At 40.1% G+C, this 16833-nt stretch overlaps 1 protein-coding gene across 1 annotated transcript; it reads right to left on the bottom strand.

Annotated features, from left to right (window-relative positions):
• Positions 1 to 337: 337 nt before the first annotated feature.
• On the bottom strand, positions 338 to 15957 carry kif3a (kinesin family member 3A). Its single transcript, XM_058408628.1, has 17 exons — positions 15778 to 15957; positions 14648 to 14930; positions 11928 to 12072; positions 11007 to 11091; positions 10373 to 10478; positions 9829 to 9968; positions 9548 to 9745; positions 9246 to 9420; positions 8364 to 8462; positions 4426 to 4582; positions 3758 to 3938; positions 3505 to 3615; positions 3020 to 3145; positions 2719 to 2772; positions 2569 to 2637; positions 2341 to 2468; positions 338 to 1060 (listed from the first exon to the last, which is right to left on the bottom strand). Exons 1-17 carry the CDS (start codon positions 15781 to 15783, stop codon positions 1012 to 1014), a joined length of 2112 nt encoding a protein of 703 aa, XP_058264611.1. The 5' UTR covers positions 15784 to 15957; the 3' UTR covers positions 338 to 1011.
• Positions 15958 to 16833: the final 876 nt, after the last annotated feature.

The following is a 16833-nucleotide window of genomic DNA, read 5'->3' as shown; positions in this document are numbered from 1 at the left end:
CATGCGTCTGGTCACTGTTGCCCTTGACCAGCTTGCTGACGATGTATTAAGGCGCTGTAAAGGTCTATAAATCTGCTTTCTCTATTGTAACCAGGTCTGAAGGTGACTTTAATGTATACCCAGCATCCGGAAGAAATCTAACCATCATTCATCACTCTCTATTCTTCAAGGTATCCGGATTCATGAATATTGTTCATTGATAATCTGTGAAGTAGAGAATATTTTTGGGTGAGTTCTGTTTATAAAACTGACCATTTAATCACAATAACCAGAAAAACTTACAGAAGAACAATCGTAATATCAGACTGTATTATTCATATATTTTTAATCGACACATACCAAAGGATTCTGGAAATTTGAGGTAAATAATTTAATAAATTAACAAGTATACATGGTACAGCATAGTAAATGTAAACAATTTTATGGCAAATAAAAAGGTCTCATATTCGACTACAGTGCATGTGATAGCTGAATGAATGAAAACAAAAAGATTTAGCTAGTGTTATTTATATATATATAGCGCTACAGTGGATGTTCGAGCAGCATGCAGGTTCTCAGGCCAAATCCCCTCGCCAAATCAGGTTAGGAGCACACAATACATACATCAAGTTCAAAGACTAAAAAGGAACTGTAAAAGGCCAGCTCTAGAAGCATCAGGCAAGTGATTCATTTCTGAAGTAGCTTGCATAAGTGTTCAAGCTAATCAGCCAGAGCATCAGTGTAGTAACATCCTATGCCTGAGGAGTCGTGTCCTGCCTGAATCTATCACGAGGCTCAAGTGTTTTGTTTTGTGGTTAAAGAAATGTATTATTTGCTGAATGCGCATTCTGAAATGAATAGGTCTTTTTACAACAAGCATAAAGGACTGCAATATGCCAGCACACGTACACTGAATACCTGTTTCTTCATTAATATACTTAGTCCAGATGCTTACAGCTTTTATACACTGAACAACAATTCATTCTTGTGGAAATGACTGGCCTGGATCCTGCGGTCAGACACTAATGATGATCACTGTAGCAGGGACTCGATGGCGGTCTCTGGCCTGGATGAACGCTTCCTACAAATATTGAGCAAATATTAGCAAGAGGATTTAGCACACAAAAGATATTCAAATCTGACATAAAGCATGTGCTTGGACCGCGTGAGAATTCCTCCTTGTAGCATCTTTGTTGTGACTGCAGTTAATCTCAATCTTTTGAGACGATTAAATACAACACAATTGTTTAAACCAAATGTAAACATCTGACACAAGTATATTACAACAAGGGGGGGAAAAAAATCGATCTGTGAAGCGTTTTTTTAACTTGAATAATAAACAGTAGTAACTATACGTTGTTCTAAGTTTCACCAGTGTAGGTGTGTGCGGCTGCTATACAAGCTGCACTGTTAACACATGAATTCATGCATCAGGAAACACACACTGACAAGCCCTAACAAGTGTTTTTTTAAACTTCCTGCAGTGGTCATGAATAATAGGGCAAAAGTTATTACTCAGTAATGGTCTACAATAGGACATACACTACTAGTTTTGGGACACCCCCTCCAAATCTGTCCATTCCAGTGTTGATTTTCAGGGGTTGGGCTTGGCCCTTTAGTTCTTTGTGGGAACAGTTTGGGGATGGCCCCTTTCTGACCTTGCTTTGTGCACTGGTGTGCAGTCATGATGGAACAGGAAGGGGCCATGACTGAACTGTTCCCTACAAAGTTGGGAGCCTGAAATCGTCCAAAATGTCTTGGTATGCTGAAGCAATAAGAGTTTCTTTCACTGGAACTAAGGAGCCAAGCCCAACCCCTGAATTCAATGATTTGGATGGGTGTCCCAAAACTTCGGCCAATATGGTGGTTTGAGTCACAATATTAGTCTGATTTACCAGATTTGTAATGCTTAACTTTACTAGTTATGTACACTAAGGTACCAACAAGTAAATGAGACTTTTCAGACCCAAATATTTCAGATAGGAATTAAAGTATGAGTGGGGGAACTGGAAATGTCTGACAAGACATGCCATAAAACTGGTCAGAGGAATCATTTGGATTCTTCACTTTACTGTGCATAGATCTGAGGAACTGTTTAGTAGTTTTGATGCTGTTGCTGAAGCTGTGACCAGATCAAGAGTTTGTCATCATTCTGCGATTTTCTAAAAAGATTGAACTCTGAAAATGCTCTAGTCTGATCCAAAAGAAAAGTCTTCAGCCTTGTGGTTGCTGCCCGTAGGATAAATGTATTATGTATAAATTGTGCACTAAATTCTTAATGTGAAATGAGCTAACTCTTATGAACAGTGCAATTTTAATCTAAAATAAAAAAAAAGCTGATGATCAGAAATAAGATCTGACCTGCGTCCAGTCTTGGGTCTAGCCCTGCCACTCCTTGAGGTCCTGGGCCTCTCCAGCCTCATCAAGGACTGGCGCATGCTCTCCTCCGTATATGCAAGATACACGTGTGACAGATCCACCTCAAATGGCTGCAACAGATACAAACACTTAGCAAGCCTAATCTTAACAATAGCCTTCGACTGTATAAAGCGCATTACAGATTATATTACAAACTCAAGTGACATTTACATCCTTTTCTTTCTTGTCTGGCACAGGAGTTTGTTTCCTCATGTTGTTTCCTGTGTAAGCCACACATTTCTAAGGATAGAGAGATTTTAGTTTAGTTCAGTATGCCCACAATAAAGGCCCATGGAGTAAAACAATATTTTGAGTACGCACCAGTTGCCATTCCCCTATGTCTTCATTCCAGTGTACATAATTCTCAATCATTTCCTAGAAAACACAAAGTTTAAATTGAGGAAATGAAAATCAAATTTTCGTTTATGAAACACAAAGTGCAAAGAATCTTGACATATTTTAAAATGAAAGATAATGACAATTCTGCGATTTATCAAAATTTAGCACATTGGTTACTTTAAGATCAAGCTTCTGTATAATCCCTGGTACATCTGTATATTTTAACTTGAAAGAATGTATTCGATTCTAGAGATACAAAAGCACTAAATGCATATAATCATACCTGGTATTCCTGAGGGATAAAATTGTCAATGATTAGCATTTGTAGGCGGAGTTCTCTGCTGAGCTGGCGGATGTTCTCCAGCAGGCCCTCGATCTCCCTGTGATGTTCCTGTTGCAGATCTGCCATCTAGAACAGAAAACCAGAGGTTGGCCTCCTTGCTGGGAAACTGGAAGAACTTGAGTGTCCTGCACAGAGCTTTGACCTCGAACCCATTTGGGTACTCCAGACCTCCTCACCCAACATTAAAAATGACTTCATATTTCTGAATAATTTGAATTCCACCAGATCCTGGAACCCAGACAGTACCTAAGCCCTCTAAAAAAAAAAAACTCAGGGGAAACCCTGGTGCCTATGATGTTCACACATTTTAGACAACTAAGTGACTCAAATATATTAACAGCAGCAATGCCCTGACCTCAAACTGTAACTCAAGCAGAAACAAAAAGCTTCAGCACAGAAAGATATTAACTAACATTTTAGCATACCTCTGACTTTGCTGCCATCAGCATGGTCCAGACTTTCTTCAGTTTCTTGGTCTTCCCTTGAGCCTCCTCCTGCAAACTGGTGTATTTTTCCTCAATGTCCAAGCGCTCTTGCTATTGTGAGGCACAACAGAAATACACAAATATTGAGTAGGGTAGAACAATCCAAAACAAAACCAATCCTGTCATGAACTAAACCTGACCAGACTTGACCAGTGTATCCCAGCACTAAATGTTAAATTGAAGCTATACTTACCTCCTTTTCTTCTAGTTCTCTACGGAGCTGATCAGCTCTTTTCCGCCGCTCCTCCAGCTCGTTGTTGGATTCTTCTAGAAGCTTCTCCTGCTCCTCTGCCTTGGCCAGCAAGTCAACTCCTCCAACGATTACCTTCTTCTCCAAAGCTGACAGCTTCTCAAGTAAAAGATGGTGTTCCTGCCTGAAAACCAAATAATATTGTTATTAACACTCAATAACCTACTTAAAAACTCAGCGCCTGGTTCGAGATATTCAGCTTTCTAGTTTCTTCATAAACTTTCTTCAACCTGGAATTCCTACTCATTGCCGGTCTCATCAAACCCGAGTTCAGCAAGTGACATCAAATCAACATGGCTGCTCAAGGCATCAGTTCCTTAATTTTAAATAAGCTCTTCTGTACATACTAGCTATGTTGATGAACATGAAGGTGTCCTTGTTTTTTGGCCACTGCATAGCTCAAGCACACAGAGGTCTAAAATGGCATGATTCCCAGTTGTAACTTCCTACTTCGGAGTCAAGTCAAATACTGCATTAAATCATTATGTACATGAATCAGGAACAGGTCTTGTGTCAATTCCTTATTAGAAGTCACAAACCTGTACTGAAAACTAAGCTTTTAGGGCTAGTATAAGTGTGCTTGTTTGAAATCTGACTCAGACAGGACTCACTGGGCTTTAAGCAGGTCTTTCTCCCTCTTCTCCAGCTCTGCTCGTGCTTTGTTGCGCTCCTCCTCCTCCATATCCAGCTTGGCCTCCAGGGCCTTCCTCTCCTCCTCGATCTTTGCCTGCATCTCTGCCATCTTGTCTGGGGACACCTTCTTCTTTCCTGTCAGCAGCAGGGGGGGGTGGGGGTGCATAGGGTTATAAAAGCTTTATAGGCAAAATCTTACACAATATCTCAAAATGTCTTGGGCATTGTATGTATAGGGTCAGGGTATGTGGGAGAGGACACCCAATATTTCTAACCACCTCAAAGTGAACAAGTCAACACTGAGATATCTATACTCCTAACTCCTGGACACCCTTATCCTATCATCCACTGTTTAACATCTCACAGACAAACACACACACACAGACACAACCAAGGACACACACACTCAAAAACACCCACACACACACTCAGCTGAGCTGTCTCAACTCTTCAGGAGTAATGCCTCCTTACTGACATTTGGCCTCAGCATATTTTCCGTCTAATAACTAATGTTTCAGCAGTTTGCAAGTGAATATTTTTGATCTATAATCTTGCATGTCATCCGTGTGGGCCGTGCACGCATGCACACACACACACCCTTATGTGTCCCCTACAATGCAAGAGACTCATATATAGTTACACATTTCTTAATTTGATGTGAAATGTGTGGGTGTTGATTGGATAAGGTCAGTGAAAACTTGCCCTTTGATGACTAAGCAAGTTATAATTATATTCTTGGTTCACACAGTTCCTCAAATTAATCCAAATGGTATTTGAACTTTGCACTGTTAATGTGACATTAGGTTTAGCCTGAAGAAATTCTTTGTCTGATAAACAGAGGTTTCCGTGTAAAAATGTGTGTGTGTAGTTATGTATGAAACGTTACATTAACAGCACCCGCTACAATATTTCCACAAAGTCTGTAGAAAACAATTCTATAACCGACAATAGATAACAGAGAAACAGCAAACTCAGCAGTCTGTGTATGTCAGGGTTTTGCATTAGGAGAGATCACATTTACAGAGAATTAAGTTAATAGAGGAGAGGTTAAGTTAAGATGACAAGATGTTCACATTAAACGTGATCGCATCACACAATTGATAAATTCAGAGGAGAAAACAACATCATGGAGCTTTGAAGAGGACAGAAGTTAAAAGTAGTGTTAAAGTTAGGGCCAAAAGATTACACCTCGACCCAATGATATTCAATCTCAGCTTTTCAGGGTACCCTCCTTGGGTACCAGGAGAAACATCCAAGCAATTCAGTCAAGTGAACCTCCATATGTCTGGTTCCTTCTAAGGAGCCATTTCTAAGCAAATGAAATGCCATGATCATCTGTAAAAACAACTCCAATATATATATATCTAAGGATTAAACAGACACCGCATTGTCTAGGAAAAGTAGCACAGCTTTCCTCTCAGGGAGGAAGAAACTTTTCAAACCCCAAGACAACAAGAAAGAGAGAGTTGGAAGAATCATGTACCAGGCAATGCCACAAAGGACTAACAACCGTCATCTAAAACATGGATATTGTAAGTAAAAACTGAAGTGAACCTGCCATCTATTACATCACTATTAGTCTGAAATGATTCTGACGGAAATAAAAGTGATTAGGTGTTCCATTTGACAACACAGGAAATACACGGTAACATGAAATGTGTGGCTGTGAACAATTGAAAGTCTTTAGCCTAGATGTAGAAAGTAAAGAGTAAAGACGTTAAATCAGAGAGAGAAACAACCACAACAAAAACAGGGACACTGAGTATGTAAAAAAAAATAAATAAGGCAGGAACCCACATGAAAGAGAAGAGTAAAGGAGTATAGACATGATATTTACGAAGAATTTTTCCCCGATCAGATCCTGTCACAATGTCGGCAACTGACCCAGATTTAATGATTTAACACCTACAACACTTAAAGTTTAGCGGTCAAAGGTCCGCTCAGTCCAGGGTTTTACAGGGATACCCATTTTATATCTGTGCAACAGCCCTAGCTGTGTCCATTAAGTGAAAGAAAACAAGCTGCAAAAAAATACAGGGCATGAAAATCACAAAGGAAAGCGTGACCCCTGCTTAATAACTACTATTTACTTAAAGCTAAATTCCATCTAGATTTACTTGGATCAAATGGCTTTGGGTTTAAAACAAAACACTCTTTCCGCAGCTCTAGCACGTATACATCACTAAATGTGTGACACAAAAGAGCTTGAATGCATGCCGCAGACAGCATGTAGTGACTCAGCTGTTGATTGATAAAAGCAAGGTGGCATTTGCTTCAGTTACCACACGGGTGGTTGGTATACGGTCTATGCCTGGCAGTGATGTAACCCTTGCCTCACTGTGGGTTCTTGGTAACCAAGAATAATACCCATTCAGCTACTACAATCTCTGATTTGCTGTTAACTCTTTCTGTGCCTCTGTTCTCCTTTTCTCTATTTTTCTCGTTGCCCTTGCTGTGTGCTTTGGCAGTGCCCTGAAGTTACAGCACGGGGTGAAAGACAGGGGGATTTATAAATGGCCATATGGAGGGAGAGTGTGCCAATGTGCCTGTAACTGAATTCACATTGGATACGAAGCAGAAGTGACCTTCAGTCCACTCGCGATTCACTTTTGTTACATAAGCACTACAGATGGGAAGGCGAAATCTTTCCAAAAGGACCTTTATAAACAATAATTCCCATCTATTCAACAACAGCAGTGGATTATGATGTGTAGACACAGCTGTATTTACAACTATTTAATAAGTAGAAAACATGTATTTTGTTAAAAGTGCTATACAGATAAGGTTCTCATCCCATGTTAGTGTAATGACCATCAGTTCTGCCGTAACAGGCCATAATATTTCATCCGAGATTAGGATTTTAAGTAAAGTACAATAGAGACTACAGTCAATGGGAGAATGTGATTTGACTGTCCAAATGAGAATAAATTAGAGTAGAACAGACGTGCAAGCTGCACGTCTCACATGGCTGCCTCGTCTGTAAATTACAAAGAAACAAAGCCATCAGAGGCCTTGACTGTCAAACAGAAACTGGTGGGCTTCTTACCGGTTTAGAGACTCAGTCAGCAATGACAAATGGAAGGTAATCAATGACTAAATGTCACAATGAACATTTCACTGCACATTTTTCTGTATGGAAGGAATTAAGAAGTGGTTGCACACATGATTTAGGCTCTGGGTTGTTGATCAGAAGGTTGGGGTTCAAGCCCCATCCCCGCCAAGCTATCACTATTGGGTCCCTGAACAAGGCCCTTAACCCCCTCTGCTCCAGGGGCACTGTATCGTGGCTCTCGCCCCCCAACCTCCAAAGGTGGTATATGTAAAGAAGGAATTTTACTGTGCTGTAATGTATGTGACAAAAATAAAGGCTTCTTCTACAAAGAAAGACCAAATACCGATTTAGTAACAAGCTTCTTCATTTATAGTTGCAGTAGGATATATAGTCTCTTGATTATGCCAACAGAAAGCCATAGCTATTCAAGGGTTAAAACCAGTCTTGATAAAAGTTTTGAGCAAAATGAAATGAAATGTGCAGCCATGCCCTACACTCGCCCTATTTATTAATTTTTTTTTATAGTCTAGAATACATATTAAAATATTTGGTTAATAGTGAAACAGATTTTTCACTACACACTAAAACATATTTTCATTTTATTCTCTTCCGGCATAAAAGGGACTCCAACTCTTGTGAAGATTTTGCATAAGAAATAGACTGCAATATCTCTCTCATAGTTATCATGTCTTTATCCTGATTAGTTCATTAGTAATGGAGCATGTTCAGAAATCCCCCTTGCATATTACTGGTATATGAGTAAGAGTTGCATCGCATCACTGTTAGGATCAACCACAAAGATTCACATCACTAGCTCAACCTCTGATCAATGGAAGACTATGTGTAAGAGACGGAGACTCTAACCTCGCCGTTTCCTGCGTCTCTCTCCACCATCTGCGGTCTCATCCTCCCCTTCGTCCATGTCTTCAGAGCCGCTGCCCTCCGACCCAGAGATCTCTTCTCCTTGAAACAATACAGACAGTGAAGGCTCACATATTAATAACAGTGAGTAGGAGTCAGATTTTAGTTTTCATACTTCAAAGAGGGTCAGTTCTGATCACCCAATCAAACCCCACTGATTTTGCTGAAGCAAATGGTGCACTGTTTTTATACATTTATTGTGAATAGTTTGTTCACGCTGGGGAAATGCAATGAGATGTAGTGCATTCTTAATGCCTGCCTGATGTATTTAACCTATTTTTGCACTGAACAGTCGCAGTTATGCCATGGAAATAAAATCTAGTAACATTTAAATTGAGACATTTTTTGCATTTAAAAATTGCATCTTTTAATGCATCTTTTGCTCTTTTTGGACCTGCTGTGGCACTACAAAATTATATTATGTACGAAAGAGGGGATACAATGTTGCTCCCTGTTCTGGGTCGCCACAGCCGATCTGCTGGTCCGCATATTTGATTTAGTACAGGTTTTACACCGGATGCTCTTTCTGGCGCAACCCTCCCATTTTAAGTGCATGGGACCAGCACTTTAAGAGTTAACCCTTCAGTCACTGGGTTCCCCATCCTGGAAATCGAACCTAGGCCACGCTAATGAGAGTGTCAGAGGACCCAAACAGGGTATACAATATACTGCATCAAAGGCAGTTATACATGAAATATATCTCAAGGGTGTGAGCTGCTGCTCTGTTCACATACCGGCCTACAAATTAGGCTGAGGAATTAACTGCTAAACAGCTATGTAATACTATGAATAGTACAGGTCTACTTGTTCTTTATTCTAGTGTACCTTCTTCCAACTTTTTCTTGAGCTCTTCGATCTCCTTCTGGAACTGGCGCAAGAGTGCGTCTTTGGGGTCTTCGTTGATTCTCGCTTTATTCTTGATATTCTTTGCACGGTTAGCATAGCGCAAAGTGCTGATAGTTTCATCGTAGTTGTAGTCCGCTGGTCCAATGTTTGCGCACTAGAGAAGAAGCAACAATTGAAGATAAACTATAAATAAGGCGTCTTTTCATTTTAACAGTTCTGCCTTGTTGTTATGCTGGCTGTGCTTCCAAAAATGGAAAGATCAAGAGCCTGTGTGCCTGTACCATCATGGTTTTGGAGTTTCCTCCCAGAGAGTCCTGCAGCAGGCGTGTGAGTTTGGAATTCCTGTAGGGCACGTGTGTGCTCTTCCCGTCCACAAGAGCGGAGATCACGTTCCCCAGAGTGGAAAGGGACAGGTTGATCTTTGTGGCCTCTTTAAGACGTTGCCCAGTGGCTCCTGTCTTACCCTGCCTCTCAGATCCCTAACAAGCAAGAAACATCCATTACAGCACTTCAGTTTAATTAAACAGCAATATGCTTGTTTTTAGGTTTTTGTTTTCCTCACCGCAAGGTCCACCAGGTGTAGCTTGCCCATGCGCACATGCTGGTTTCCATCAACGCCCTTCTCACTACACTCGATGGTGATGGTGAAGATGGCGTGAGATCGAGAGCTGTGCTCGTTCATATTTGTAGCTCCAACAGAACCTGCAGAATCAAAGATAACACCAGCTAGGTTTTTAAATATACTAGAAACATTTATTAGTATCCAGCCTTGCTTGATTCCCAAAATTATAATCAATACTTATACGCTTTTGCGTTAATTTTCATTCAGATCAATAAAGCATGCTAAGAAAATAAAAAACACCCATGTTTACGCCATATGGTACCAACAACAACCGTCAAAGGCATCTGTATGAATTTATTTATTCACTGCCCTGATGCCATGTGACTGAGTGATTAGATAACTGAATGAATGAGCAGAGCAGATGTACAAATCTTCCTGTTAAAGTGACTGAGCTTTAGGCAGCATTTGAGCTCAGATCTAATATCCAATGTCGTGGCTGTTTATAAGTATAAGCAGAAATATGCAAACAGTAATACATGCTTACGATTCTTGTGGCCCAGAGTCATAATCCGGTCCATATCATCAGCATTGTTCACAACATAGCCAGATAGGTCTTTAATGTAGACTCCTACATCTGGCCTTTCTTTCACCTGTTTTGGGGATTTTCAGAAACGTGCAATGTGTTCATGGAACTCATGAATACATAAAATATAAGAGAGGGTGAAGGAAATGCAAAGTTGATGAGATAACATGAGAAAGAAACTACTGACGGGTCCACATTTTTTTATCAGACCATCATGTCTTAACCACAGGTTACTAAATAAGTTCAGGGAAATTCTTAGCATTGATATCAGTTCATAGTTGTATTAAAAAGTTGTATTAATTATATCAAAGGTGTAATTAATAAATAAAAGAGCATGATTTGTCAGTGTGGTGAGAGACATCATTATCAAGCTAAATGGATTCCATGTGTTCTTCTAATATATTAGGACATTAAAAATCCGCCAGCACAGTGGATTTCTCTAACCTGTTTTGGAAGGCAATTATTTGATTAATCATTAAGTTGCAGACAAAGCAGATATTTTACCTATCTATTTTTAGTGAAAAGAAATTGCAAATAATGCATTTTTGTATTTAACACATTTTTTTCAAGAAATGTGTGAATTTCTGTTTCTCACCTCCAGTCTTTGCATCTGGTCCTTCCCCAACAAGTCCCTCACTTCCTCATTATATATCTCCAAGTAGGAAACTCTAACCAGAAACCTGTCATTTTGAAAATTAGCAATCATTGGTTTCTGTGTGGAACTAATCAAATGGGGGGGGGGGACCTATACACTGACCAGGCATAACAATATGACCACCTGTCTAATATTGTGTTGGTTCCGCTTTTGCTTCCAAATCAGCCCTGACCCTTCATGCACTGTGTATTCTGACACCTTTCTATCAGAACCAGCATTAACTTCTTCAGCAGTTTGAGCCCATCAGAGCCCATGACCCTGTCGCCGGTTCACCACTGTTCCTTCCTCGGACCACTTTTGACAGATACTGACCACTGCAGACCGGGAACACCCCACAAGAGCTGCAGTTTTGGAGATGCTCTGATCCAGTCGTCTAGCCATCACAATCTGGCCCTTTGTCAAACTCGCTCAAATCCTTACGCTTGTCCATTTTTCCTGCTTCTAACACATCAACTTTGAGGACAAAATGTTTACTTGCTGCCTAATATATCCCAACCACTAACAGGTGCCATGATGAGGAGATCATCAGTTATTCTCGCAGTGTTCATAATGTTATGCCTGATCGTTGTATCATTTTGTTACTCTGTGTAAATAAATTTCTTCTGATGGAAACTATTATTTTGGATTGGATTGTAGACAAGAATTCAGTACTGCTAAATTCAAAACATAATGAAAATATCGGGGTGACTGAGAAAACCACAAAGGTCAATTTACATTTCTGAACTGATGATATAAAACAAGGTTGTCACAAGAAACTACATAAAAGGAAAACCAGCGTGAACACAGCTTCGAGCATTATAGAAGCTAAAGCATTAAATGTGATAGGAACAAATTATAAATAAACACTGTCGACATGCTTACCTGGTGTCTCCCTCTGCTTTAGCAATGTGACCGAAAATGTGAGCAAACGAATTGGGTATAATCCCTCTGAGCTCAGGAACGGCTCTCACCCCCTCCATGGTGAAGGTTTTCCCAGTGCCGGTTTGTCCATAAGCAAATATGGTTCCTGGGAACAAATTAAAGACAAAATGCAAAATTCCCCAATTATTCCATGTACCAAAGGCGGATAGGAACAGACTTGCAAAAATGGAAAGATTCTTATATCAGTCACATGACCATTTACACATGAAATCTGATATTCATGAAAATCCTATAAAACGTTCGCATCCCACTCGTGTGTAAATTTACCCAATAGATGAGGGACTAATGTAAACCTCGACTTGATCAACTTCAGATCATATGTTGTTGTTGTTCTTTCAGCTAACCTCACAGAGGATCATTTGGTCCGCATGTTTCGATTTGGCACAGGTTTTACGCCGGATGCCCTTCCTGACGCAACCCTCCCATTTAAATATAACTCTTCCCAGTTAACTCTTCAGTGTCTGGGTTAGCGTCCTGCCTGGGAGTCGAACCCGGGCCGCAGCAATGAGAGCACGAGATCCTGCCGCTGGACCACCGGGAGGCTTAACTTCTGATCATATCATTTATAATAATAGACTGTTGCAATATTAAATATGTAATATATATTTTGAGTGTAAATAGCTAAATGCATTTACAGTACTCAGCGGTTGAAAAATACATCCTAACTCTAGTGCACTAGGTCATGGACTAAGAATCGCATCAAAACAATTTTGTAAAAACTTTGTCATTGGCATTTACTAAAGAACATGAAATAAATAAATAAACAGCAAGACATAAATAAATAATAAGGCCCCTCAAACCTATAAATTAAGACAAATAAAACTAAGACAAAATAGTTGGAATTGTACAGTTTTGTACAATTTTGGAATTGTAGAGTCATACACAAATGACTCAATGATTCAGCTGCTGGAGAAGTGCTCATCGAAATTTTTCTTATTATTATTCCTCTATTATTTGCTCTATTTTTGCCTTTTCAGAAGGTCCCCTGATGCTCCTAGCTACCTATGCACTTGAACTTCTAGAGGTTTGTGGGCGTGGCCAAACGCAAATGAGCTGGATCGAAAACGTGCTTTGCATTGCACAGGTGACCGACATATGAACTCGAGCAATGAGGAAAATCAGCCTAACTGAAACGTTTGTAAATCTGGCACAAAAAAATGCTAGTTTGCTTTGCATTACACACTAAAGATGGATAAATGAGGCTTAATGTTCATGTTCTTTGCTCTCTAACTCAACAACAGGCTCAACTAGTAAGCAAGTGGAGCACAGCATGAATACCACTTTTCATTTAAACACTGGACCTTGTCCATGCTCTTGAATTTATTCATTTGGCAGAAAAAAGAGGCAGAATAGAAGACCTGCATTGATGAAGGATTATAGCCTTATTCATGTGGTTTTCACACACAAAACAAGACCAAGTTCCTGTACTTTTAGTAATTCTCCTTTTTCACAGTCCTGCCTTCTTGCTACCTACTGATGCCCAAGACTGAGAATTTTGACTTTACCAGTTAAACTAGATAAAAATCAGCATGTGATAAAATTACCAGAAGCAGTGGCATTTCCATTTGCCACTTCCTTTTACACGTCAATAAATTGGTTTTTCTGTTGGGCAAATTTCATTCGTACTTGGCTAGTTTGGTTTCTCCCATATCAACCATCTCCGTAGCTGCTCAATCTGATGCACCATGAATATGAAAGTAGCCCTGGAAAACTAAATATTAACCCTAACACACAGCCAGAGTAAAAAGCAGGAACTAGTTTGTTTTTAATCATTTCATTAGAGTGTCTTTGCTTTGTCAAGAGCCTTAAGTATCTATTTTCTTATAGGAAGAAGTCTGTATAATGGACATCCTAAAATAACTGCACTGTGATTAATAGTGTGTGAGATATGCAGTGCTGAAGTTTTAACAGATAAAGGGGGGGATTTTGCCGTCTGTTTGCAAGCAGTGAGGCTGCAAAATTAGCATACTGCTTTTTATTTTGGCCATATGCTCATTACGATATGAGCGATAACGCAATATTTTAAGTACTGAAGCGATGATGAGTCACTGAGAAAAACTGGCATGCATCCATCTAACTAATATATAGTAATTAATTAGGTTAGAATTAGATCTGTAATAAGTAATGATGGTGAAGGTGGCAAGGGAACACTCCCTGAGAAGACATGGGGGGGGGGCCTTAAAGAATCAGATTCAAACTGTTCTCGTCTGTGTGACTTCAATAACGCTTTGGTATAAAATTACAAAGCAATACTACACTATATTGTCAAAAGTTTTGGGACACCCCTCCAAATCCTTGAATTCAGGTGTTTTTCAGGGGTTGGGCTCGGCCCCTTAGTTCCAGTGAAAGGAACTCTTAATGCTTCAGCATACCAAGACATTTTGGACATTTTGGACCTCTTCCTGTTCCAACATGACTGCACACCAGTGCACAAAGCAAGGTCCATAAAGACATCAGTGCCAGTGCAGGGAGCATGAAATTGTCCAAAATGGTATGCTGAAGCATTAAGAGTTCCTTTCCCTGGAACTAAGGGGCCGAGCCCAACCCCTGAATTCAATGATTTGGAGGGGTGTCCCAAAACTTTTGGCAAAATAATGCATTTCTGTGTATAATGGGGCAGTTCAAAAACCTGTCAAACACTGTTCAAGGATATCACATACCATTATATCCCTCTAACACTGAATCAATAATGGGCCTGGCGGTTAAATTGTACACGTCTAGCTGTTTGCTGTCGGGACTGAACACGGTGTCGAAGGTGAAGGTCTTCGGAGGCTCATTGGGCGTCTCGAGTTTGTTCACGGTGATGGTTCCTCGGATTTCGTCCACAGTAACCGACTGCTTGTATCCCATCATCTTCTCTTTTTGGTTGAGAGGTCGACATCGCACCACCACTTTTACGTTGTCGCTCACCTCCAACTTTTCTGGTTTATCGAGTTTGTGGCTCTGAAAGCATAGAAAGCACAACAGAGACGTTTGTAAGAGCAGCTCATGACCTAATCTTTATGCCAAATGATTTAATCCACATTTATCTGCCTTCTTGCTTCCTAATGATTCACATTTTAAATTTACAGTGAAGTGATACAAAAAATGAATCAAATTAGTGACAGCTAGAAAATGAAATTTTAATTAATTGAAAATAAATGAAATACATGCCTAATAATAAGACAATTTCTGGCAGAAACAACAAACGGGACAGCTATGCTGCAGTATGTTCAATACCTGGCTTAAGGGGACTAACAAGAATGCTAAAGCTATGTACACATTAGCGGATATGACAGTTATCTGTAGCTATCATTACTTTTTCATTTATTTATTTATTAGCTACATATTCTAAACAACTAATATTTTATATCTACAGCTATCTTTCTGTTGTTTTCCAAAACTGTCAGTGTTGCTTCAGAATTGTTGTCTGCTAAGCAGCTGGCCAGCTATGCTATGCTATGCTATGCTATGCTATGCTAACTTAGCCCAGTAGCTACAGAGCTGAAGTTAGTTGTCTAGACAACCATCGGTATTTTGCTAGCGCGGTTAGCTAGCTAAACCTAAACGCTCTCTTTTTCCCCGGATATCTCTTTGTAGAATTAATGACACTGTCAAGACCCCGATGCTGGAGATATCAGTAAAATATATATTAAAAGTCTCAGTGAATAAGACCAAGACGTGCTAAACTGATTTAACGGTATATATAGCAAGGAAGCTAGCAAGCTAATAGGCAAAACAGATGGAGAAGGGAGGAACCTCGGGAGATGAACAGCGATAAAACGATGATATTTTTTTTTCCCACTCTTACCGGCATTTTGGAATCTTCGTTATGTTGTTAATCAAAGAAGGAGAAACGATTCGCTGTCTATTTGTGTGAACAATGTGTCCGAGGGATTCCGGTATTATTGCTCCATTCTCAGTTGCCCATCCCAAACAGCGGCCCTTTGGGGGATTTTATCACCGGGATACACTGAGACTGCGCACTGAATCTCTCACACACACACACACACACACACACACACACACACACACTCTCTCTCTCTCTCTCTCTCTCTCTCACACACACACACACACACACACACACTAATACAGTAGCACTGAGCCATCCACAAATGGCTATATGCACATTAAAGTTCGCTAAAATGATGACTGATGATGATGAGGAGGAGGATTTGCATTAAGACATGCATGAGATATTTATCAATATACTGTATGAAGCATAGAAGTTAGCAAGATATACACTATATGGACAAAAGTATGTCCACTTCTGACCCTCACACCGATATTGCCACAAGTTTTGGGACACCCCTCCAAATCATTGAATTCAGGTGTTGTTTTTCAGGGGTTGGGCTCGGCCCCTTAGTTCCAGTAAAAGGAACTCTTAATGCTTCAGCTTCATACCAAGACATTTTTTGGACAATTTCACGCACACTCCCAAGCGCATTTGTGGTCAGGCACTGATGTTGGACAAGAAGGTCTGGCTCCCCTGCCTCCTCTCTAATTCATCTCAAAGGTGGGTTGAGGTCAGGACTCTGAAGTTTCTCCACACCAAACTCACTCATCCATGTCTTTATGGACCTTGCTTTGTGCACTGGTGTGCAGTCATGTTGGAACAGGAAGGGGTCATCCCCAAACTTCCCACAAAGTTGGGAGCATGAAATTGTCCAAAATGTCTTGGTATGAAGCTGAAGCATTAAGAGTTCCTTTCACTGGAACGAAGGGGCCAAGCCCAACCCCTGAATTCACTGATTTGGAGGGGTGTCCCAAAACTTTTGACAATATATTGTATGTGCTTCTTCCCTGTGTCAGAAGCACACAATTGTAAAGAATGTATTTGTATGCTTTAGCATTACAGTTTCTCTTC

Source organism: Hemibagrus wyckioides, linkage group LG14 (genome assembly GCF_019097595.1).
Source record: "Hemibagrus wyckioides isolate EC202008001 linkage group LG14, SWU_Hwy_1.0, whole genome shotgun sequence".
Classification (NCBI taxonomy): Eukaryota; Metazoa; Chordata; class Actinopteri; order Siluriformes; family Bagridae; genus Hemibagrus; species Hemibagrus wyckioides.
Note: the sequence above shows the minus strand (reverse complement) of the source record. Positions and strands in the feature narration are given on the sequence as shown.

What these genes read in the sequence shown, in the direction of transcription:
- kif3a (XM_058408628.1), bottom strand. An exon ending in GAGAACTAGAAGAAAAGGAG is followed by an intron (nt 3,616 to 3,757) that starts GTAAGTATAGCT and finishes GCCTCACAATAG; the next exon opens with CAAGAGCGCTTGGACATTGA. An exon ending in ACATAGGGGAATGGCAACTG is followed by an intron (nt 2,638 to 2,718) that starts GTGCGTACTCAA and finishes CTCTATCCTTAG; the next exon opens with AAATGTGTGGCTTACACAGG.